Source organism: Lucilia sericata, unplaced genomic scaffold (genome assembly GCF_015586225.1).
Source record: "Lucilia sericata isolate MDLA Ls3-8-SP2 unplaced genomic scaffold, ASM1558622v1 Contig000714F_arrow, whole genome shotgun sequence".
NCBI lineage: Eukaryota > Metazoa > Arthropoda > Insecta > Diptera > Calliphoridae > Lucilia > Lucilia sericata.
Window position 1 is genome coordinate 52,490 of NW_023994716.1, and position 8,771 is coordinate 61,260.

An 8,771-nucleotide genomic window follows, 5' to 3' on the forward strand; every position below is an offset into this window, starting at 1 on the left:
CTAAATTCTTTATTCAAGTTTATGTTTCTTTTATAGGATTGCATTGGACCCATGCATATTTCCGAGGATGAGGAAGATTTATCGGAGTTCAAATTCCAAAAATTCGCTGCCACTTATTTCCAAGGCAATGTCAATCATCAATACTCCAAGAAGGCTTTGAAACATCCTTTACTACCTTTGCATACGCAAGGTGATCAATTAGCGGCCCAAGCTTTATGGATTACTATTTTGAGGTTTACTGGTGATATGCCGGAACCTAAATATCATACCATGGATCGCATGGATACCACCTCGGTAATGTCTAAAGTTACCGCTACTTTGGGTAGAAACTTTATCAGAAGCAAGGTGAGTTTTATTAATTTAAACATCAATTATAGTGTTCCTGATTAACTTTTTTACCCCCTTTAGGAATTCCAAGAAGCCCAACTTATGGGTTTGGACCCAGAAGCTTTTCTCAAGCAAAAACCCCGTTCCATAAGACACAAACTAGTTTCTTTGACATTAAAACGCAAAAACAAATTGGGTGAAGATGTTAGAAGACGTCTGCAAGATGAGGAGTACACTGCTGATAGCTATCAATCCTGGCTGCAATCGCGTCCTACTTCAAATCTCGAAAAGTTGCATTTCATTATAGGCCATGGTATTTTAAGGGCTGAGCTAAGAGATGAAATCTATTGTCAGATATGCAAACAATTAACCAATAATCCTTTGAAATCCTCTCATGCTCGAGGCTGGATTTTGCTGTCATTGTGTGTGGGTTGTTTTGCTCCCTCGGAGAAATTTGTTAATTATCTAAGGGCCTTTATAAGGGAGGGTCCTCCAGGATATGCTCCTTACTGTGAGGAACGTTTGAAGAGAACCTTTAATAATGGCACTCGTAATCAGCCTCCTTCGTGGCTGGAACTGCAGGCCACCAAATCGAAAAAACCCATAATGTTGCCCATAACATTTATGGATGGCAATACCAAGACTTTGCTGGCCGATTCTGCCACCACCGCTAGGGAATTGTGCAATCAATTGTCGGATAAGATTACCCTAAAAGATCAGTTTGGTTTCTCGCTTTATATAGCCCTGTTCGACAAGGTTTCTTCTTTGGGCAGTGGTGGTGATCATGTTATGGATGCCATTTCCCAGTGTGAACAATATGCCAAGGAACAGGGTGCCCAGGAACGTAATGCTCCCTGGCGTTTATTCTTCCGTAAGGAAATATTTGCTCCCTGGCATGATCCCACCTTTGATCAGGTGGCCACGAATCTCATTTATCAGCAAGTGGTTAGAGGTGTCAAATTCGGCGAGTATCGCTGTGACAAGGAAGAGGATTTGGCCATGATAGCGGCCCAACAGTATTTCATAGAATATGGCACCGATATGTCCATGGAAAGACTGTTTACTTTGCTGCCCAATTTCATACCCGATTTTTGTCTCACCGGCATCGATAAGGCCATAGAACGTTGGGCTGCCTTAGTTTTACAGGCCTATAAGAAGTCATATTATGTTAAGGAGAAAATAGCCTCGCTAAAGATCAAGGAGGATATAGTCAGTTATGCCAAGTATAAATGGCCTTTATTATTTTCCAGATTCTATGAGGCCTATCGTAATTCTGGTCCTAATCTGCCCAAAAATGATGTTATTATAGCCGTCAACTGGACGGGGGTGTATGTGGTCGATGATCAGGAACAGGTGTTATTGGAATTGAGTTTTCCGGAAATTACCGCTGTGTCCAGTCAAAAAACTAATAAAGTTTTTACGCAAACGTTTAGTTTATCTACGGTGAGGGGTGAAGAGTTCACTTTCCAAAGTCCCAATGCTGAGGATATTAGAGATTTGGTGGTTTACTTTTTGGATGGTTTAAAGAAAAGGTAGGTTTCATTAAATCCTTTATAAGAAACCAATTTTTATTTTCCCTTCCTTCCCACAGATCCAAATTTGTTATTGCTATACAAGACTATCGTGCTCCCTCGGATGGCTCCAGTTTCTTGTCTTTCTTTAAGGGAGACTTAATTATTCTAGAGGATGAAAGTTGTGGTGAGAATGTTTTGAATAATGGCTGGTGTATAGGCCGTTGCGAACGTTCCCAGGAAAGGGGAGACTTCCCAGCCGAAACTGTTTATGTTTTACCCACTCTATCCAAGCCTCCCCAAGACATTTTGGCTTTGTTTAATATCGAGGAAGCTCATCATGGCAGACGTTTAAGTATGGTATCAAATGGTGTTACCGAAACCCGTGACAGACCTCATACTTTAATGGAATATGCCATGGATCATTTCCGTTTGCCACCCAAGAGAACGGTTTCCAAAACTCTTACCTTAAGTTCGAAACGATCAGAGGAGATATGGCGTTATTCTCGTGATCCTATTAAGGCGCCTTTACTTAGGAAATTACAGTCTAAAGAGGAATTAGCGGAAGAGGCTTGTTTTGCTTTTGCCGCTATTTTGAAATACATGGGAGATTTACCCTCTAAACGGCCCCGAATGGGTAATGAAATTACCGATCATATATTCGATGGTCCGCTCAAACATGAAATCCTAAGAGATGAAATCTATTGTCAAATTATGAAGCAGTTAACCGATAATCGTAATCGCATTTCTGAGGAACGAGGCTGGGAACTAATGTGGTTGGCCACTGGTCTTTTCGCCTGTTCACAGGGTTTACTTAAGGAATTAACACTGTTCCTAAGAACCCGACGACATCCTATATCACAAGATTCCCTACATCGTCTGCAGAAAACCATACGCAATGGTCAACGTAAATATCCTCCTCATCAGGTTGAAGTGGAGGCCATACAACACAAAACTACACAAATATTCCATAAAGTATATTTCCCCGACGATACTGATGAGGCTTTTGAGGTGGACTCCTCTACCAGGGCCAAAGATTTTTGCCACAATATCTCACAACGTTTGTCGCTACGCACCAGTGAGGGTTTTTCGCTATTCGTGAAAATTGCCGATAAAGTTATATCCGTACCGGAGGGAGATTTCTTCTTTGACTTTGTACGACATCTAACGGATTGGATTAAAAAGGCCAGACCCATACGTGATGGCACTAATCCTCAATTTACTTATCAAGTTTTCTTTATGAAAAAATTGTGGACAAATACTGTGCCCGGCAAGGATCGTAATGCTGATTTGATATTCCATTATCATCAGGAGCTGCCAAAACTATTAAGGGGTTACCATAAGTGTTCGCGTGAAGAGGCTGCCAAATTGGCGGCTTTAGTATATCGTGTACGTTATGGTGATAATAAACAAGAATTGCAGGCCATACCGTAAGTTTGTTAGAGTTAAAATTAAGACTTTCGGAGTTGTTATTTAATTTTCATTAAAAAAATTTCAGACAAATGCTGCGTGAATTGATACCCTCCGATTTAATGAAAATGCAAAGTACTAGTGAATGGAAACGAGCCATAGTTGCTTCCTATAATCAAGATTCCGGCATGAGTTCTGAAGATGCTAAAGTCGCTTTTCTTAAAATTGTTTATAGGTAAGGAAACTGAAAATTTAGTTCTAGATCAGCACTAGTTCAGTTCTAGTACAGTTCTAGTTTAGTTCTAGTTCAGTTCTAATTCAGTTCTAGTTTAGTTCTAGTTAAGTTCTAGTTTAGTTCTAGTTCAGTTCTAGTTTAGTTCTAGTTTAGTTCTAGTTCAGTTCTAGTTCAGTTCTAGTTCAATTTTAGTTCAGTTCTAGTTCAGTTCTAGTTCAGTTCTAGTTCAGTTCTAGTTCAGTTCTAGTTCAGTTCTAGTTCAGTTCTAGTTCAGTTCTAGTTCAGTTCTAGTTCAGTTCTAGTTCAGTTCTAGTTCAGTTCTAGTTTAGTTCTAGTACAGTTCTAGTTCAGTTCTAGTTTAGTTCTAGTTTAGTTCTAGTTCACTAGTTCTGTTCTACTTCAGTTTTAGTTCAGTTCTAGTTCAGTTCTAATTGAGTTCTAGTTTAGTTCTAGTTCAGTTCTAGTTCAGTTCTAGTTCAGTTCTAGTTCAGTTCTAGTTCAGTTCTAGTTCAGTTCTAGTTCAGTTCTAGTTCAGTTCTAGTTCAGTTCTAGTTCAGTTCTAGTTCAGTTCTAGTTCAGTTCTAGTTCAGTTCTAGTTCAGTTCTAGTTCAGTTCTAGTTCAGTTCTAGTTCAGTTCAAGTTCTAGTTCAGTTCAAGTTCAGTTCTAGTTTAGTTCTAGTTCAGTTCTAGTTCGGTTCTAGTTCAGTTCTAGTTCAGTTCTAGTTCAGTTCTAGTTCAGTTCTAGTTCAGTTCTAGTTCAGTTCAAGTTCAGTTCTAGTTTAGTTCTAGTTCTAGTTCGGTTCTAGTTCAGTTCTAGTTCAGTTCTAGTTCAGTTCTAGTTCAGTTCTAGTTCAGTTCTAGTACAGTTCTAGTTTAGTTCTAGTTCAGTTCTAATTCAGTTCTAGTTCAGTTCTAGTTCAGTTCTAGTTCAGTTCTAGTTCAGTTCTAGTTCAGTTCTAGTTCAGTTCTAGTTCAGTTCTAGTTCAGTTCTAGTTCAGTTCTAGTTCATTTCTAGTTCAGTTCAAGTTCAGTTCTAGTTTAGTTCTAGTTTAGTTCTAGTTCAGTTCTAGTTCGGTTCTAGTTCAGTTCTAGTTCAGTTCTAGTTCATTTCTAGTTCAGTTCTAGTTCAGTTCTAGTTCAGTTCTAGTTCAGTTCTAGTTCAGTTCTAGTTCAGTTCTAGTTCAGTTCTAGTTCAGTTCTAGTTCAGTTCTAGTTCAGTTCTTGTTCAGTTCAAGTTCTAGTTCAGTTCAAGTTCAGTTCTAGTTTAGTTCTAGTTCAGTTCTAGTTCGGTTCTAGTTCAGTTCTAGTTCAGTTCTAGTTCAGTTCTAGTTCAGTTCAAGTTCAGTTCTAGTTTAGTTCTAGTTCGGTTCTAGTTCAGTTCTAGTTCAGTTCTAGTTCAGTTCTAGTTCAGTTCTAGTTCAGTTCTAGTACAGTTCTAGTTTAGTTCTAGTTCAGTTCTAATTCAGTTCTAGTTCAGTTCTAGTTCAGTTCTAGTTCAGTTCTAGTTCAGTTCTAGTTCAGTTCTAGTTCAGTTCTAGTTCAGTTCTAGTTCAGTTCTAGTTCAGTTCTAGTTCAGTTCTAGTTCAGTTCAAGTTCAGTTCTAGTTTAGTTCTAGTTTAGTTCTAGTTCAGTTCTAGTTCGGTTCTAGTTCAGTTCTAGTTCTTTTCTAGTTCATTTCTAGTTCAGTTCTAGTTCAGTTCTAGTTCAATTTTAGTTCAGTTCTAGTTCAGTTCTGTTCAGTTCTAGTTCAGTTCTAGTTCAGTTCTAGTTCAGTTCTAGTTCAGTTCTAGTTCAGTTCTAGTTCAGTTCTAGTTCAGTTCTAGTTCAGTTCTAGTTCAGTTCTAGTTCAGTTCTAGTTCAGTTCTAGTTCAGTTCTAGTTCAGTTCTAGTTCAGTTCTAGTTCAGTTCTAGTTCAGTTCTAGTTCAGTTCTAGTTCAGTTCTAGTTCAGTTCTAGTTCAGTTCTAGTTCAGTTCTAGTTCAGTTCTAGTTCAGTTCTAGTTCAGTTCTAGTTCAGTTCTAGTTCAGTTCTAGTTCAGTTCTAGTTCAGTTCTAGTTCAGTTCTAGTTCAGTTTAGTTCAGTTCCAGTTCAGTTCTAATTCAGTTCTAGTTCAGTTCTAGTTCAGTTCTAGTTCAGTTCTAGTTCAGTTCTAGTTCAGTTCTAGTTCAGTTCTAGTTCAGTTCTAGTTCAGTTCTAGTTCAGTTCTAGTTCAGTTCTAGTTCAGTTCTAGTTCAGTTCTAGTTCAGTTCTAGTTCAGTTCTAGTTCAGTTCTAGTTCAGTTCTAGTTCAGTTCTAGTTCAGTTTTAGTTCAGTTCTAGTTCCGTTCTAGTTCCGTTCTAGTTCAGTTCTAGTTCAGTTTTAGTTCAGTTCTAGTTCAGTTCTAGTTCATTTCTAGTTCAGTTCTAGTTCAGTTCTAGTTTAGTTCTAGTTCAGTTCTAGTTCAGTTCTAGTTTAGTTCTAGTTCAGTTCTAGTTCAGTTCTAGTTCAGTTCTAGTTCAGTTCTAGTTCAGTTCTAGTTCAGTTCTAGTTCAGTTCTAGTTCAGTTTTTTAAATGATCTGCTTATTGGATTTTTTCTTTTTCTATTTAAAGATGGCCCACTTTTGGCTCAGCCTTCTTTGAAGTTAAACAAACGACTGAACCCAATTATCCTGAAATGTTATTGATAGCTATAAATAAGCATGGTGTTAGTTTAATACATCCCGTTACAAAGGTAAGTTTTTTTTTAACAAAATCCATGTCAAAAAAGTAATAACATTATATATATTCAATTCCAGGACATTTTAATCACTCATCCCTTTACTCGTATTTCGAATTGGTCTTCGGGCAATACTTATTTCCATATGACAATTGGCAATTTGGTTAGAGGCTCAAAACTATTGTGTGAGACCTCATTGGGCTATAAAATGGATGATTTATTAACATCCTATATATCATTAATGTTGACAAATATGAACAAAAATCGTACTATACGCGCAAATTAATTAAATTTTTTAAATGAAAATAAAAAAAAAAAAAAACTAATCATCATCTAATGCTATTGTTAAATTTTTAATTATATAAAATTTATAATAATATTCACCTTTTTTTCTTAAAATTCTAATCTAAAGAAATTTATTTTTAAGTTTCAAAACATTTGGTTATTTTTGTAATTTTAACATTAACTTATAAACTATATTTATACTAAATATTTTTCCCAAAAAAGGTGTTCTTTTATTTCTCTATATGTATGTCCTCTCTTTTCTTTTGTTAATTTGAACAAATTAATTTTAATGTTTATTTTTCTTTTCCTTATTTTTTCCTAATTAACAAAAATATTTAATTTCTTTTTTTAATTTCTATAATTAAAAATAACTTAATTATTTATTTGCATATTTTATTTATTAGTTTTTAAGTAAGACAATCGAAAAAGTGAACAGAAAACAAGAAAAAATAGTAAGTTTTATATATTTAAAATTTGATTACATTAAACTGCAATATGTTTGGTTTTATATTAATATATATAGTTTTTCGAAATTGTTAAAAAAATTCTAGTAAAAGAAATCGTTTATAAAAATTGTTTAAAATATTTGATAAAATTTTTGTGTAATCGCCTTATATTGTTGAAAACAAATTGAGTTTTAAATCAAAAGTTAAGCAAAAAATAAATGCAAAAACACTATATATGAATTATGTATGAACAAAAAAAAAAAAAAAAAAAAAACAAAAACAAAATCCTTTTTTTTAATAATTTTTACAATTATAGTTATATTTTGTAATCAAAACTAAAAGTATATAATTTATACAATAAATATATATATTTATAAAAAATATAAACAATGGTTTTAATTAAAAATGTAATCGAGTTTATATTAAAGTAATTCAAATAATTCTAGCTCAAATCCCGATCAATTCTAATTCCACTTTAATTATAGTTCCGTTCTACTTCAACTCTAATTCCGTTCTATTTCAATTTTTGTAAAATCCAAGATAAATTCGATATTAAATCTAATTCCGTTCTACTACTATATAGAAAGGTTCTTAATAAAAACAAAGTTATATTTGGTCAATCTTCGCAAGAGCTAAGCGACTGCTCTTTAATAGTAAAGCGAAGTGTGTTCTTTATTAAAAAATCGAATCAAAACCGATTATATACTATATAATTGCTTACATTGCATTATTTCCTAAAGTGGATAGTGTAACAGTTGGACAGAACATTGAAAGCAAGAATTACATACAAACAAAGCAACGATCATTACAACACAATAAGTATTCACTGTTTTATTGATTCTGTAACATGCTATTATTTTTAATTACCCTTTCAATATTCTGTCGGTATTAGTGATACATGGTTTATGCTACATCTGATCTCTTTTAATAAAAAGTTCAGTTCGATATGAAGTTCTAGTTCAGTTCCAAATCAGTTATAATTCGTTTCTAGATCAAATCAAGTTATATTCTAGTTCAGTTCTAGTTCAGTTCTAGTTCAGTTCTAGTTCAGTTCTAGTTCAGTTCTAATTCAGTTCTAATTCAGTTCTAGTTCAGTTCTAGTTCAGTTCTAGTTCAGTTCTAGTTCAGTTCTAGTTCAGCTCTAGTTCAGTTCTAGTTCTAGTTCAGTTCTAGTTCAGTTCTAGTTCAGTTCTAGTTCAGTTCTAGTTCAGTTCTAGTTCAGTTCTAGTTCAGTTCTAGTTCAGTTCTAGTTCAGTTCTAGTTCAGTTCTAGTTCAGTTCTAGTTCAGTTCTAGTTCAGTTCTAGTTCAGTTCTAGTTTAGTTCTAGTTCAGTTCTAGTTCAGTTCTAGTTCAGTTCTAATTCAGTTCTAGTTCAGTTCTAGTTCAGTTCTAGTTCAGTTCTAGTTCAGTTCTAGTTCAGTTCTAGTTCAGGTTTAGCATATGGTCTAGTCTATAGTTGATTCTATAATCTAGTTTATACTCTAGTCCATAGTCTAATCTAGTCTAATCTATAGTCTAGTCTATAGTCTATTCTTTAGTCTAGTCAATAGTCTAGTCTATAGTCTAGTCTATAGTCTAGTCTATAGTCTAGTCTATAGTCTAGTCTATAGTCTAGTCTATAGTCTAGTCTATAGTCTAGTCTATCTAGTCTATAGTCTAGTCTATAGTCTAGTCTATAGTCTAGTCTATAGTCTAGTCTATAGTCTAGTCTATAGTCTAGTCTATAGTCTAGTCTATAGTCTAGTCTATAGTTAGTCTATAGTCTAGTCTATAGTCTAGTCTATAGTCTAGTCTATAGTCTAGTCTATAGTCTAGTCTATAGTCTAGTCTATAGTCTAGTCTATAGTCTAGTCTATAGTCTA

General features: G+C 34.6%; 1 protein-coding gene across 2 annotated transcripts in view; it reads left to right on the forward strand.

Moving 5' to 3' along the window:
* LOC119607598 (myosin-VIIa) overlaps positions 1-6,500 on the forward strand; it is a 52,249-nt gene extending 45,749 nt beyond the window's left edge. For both annotated transcript variants that reach the window (XM_037961580.1, XM_037961581.1), the window contains exons 8-13: positions 37-345; positions 409-1,859; positions 1,919-3,268; positions 3,337-3,483; positions 6,073-6,193; positions 6,258-6,500. In XM_037961580.1, coding sequence (XP_037817508.1) covers positions 37-345; positions 409-1,859; positions 1,919-3,268; positions 3,337-3,483; positions 6,073-6,193; positions 6,258-6,464 — 3,585 coding nt within the window. In that variant the 3' untranslated portion in view covers positions 6,465-6,500. The remainder of the gene's footprint in view (positions 1-36; positions 346-408; positions 1,860-1,918; positions 3,269-3,336; positions 3,484-6,072; positions 6,194-6,257) is intronic.
* Positions 6,501-8,771: the final 2,271 nt, after the last annotated feature.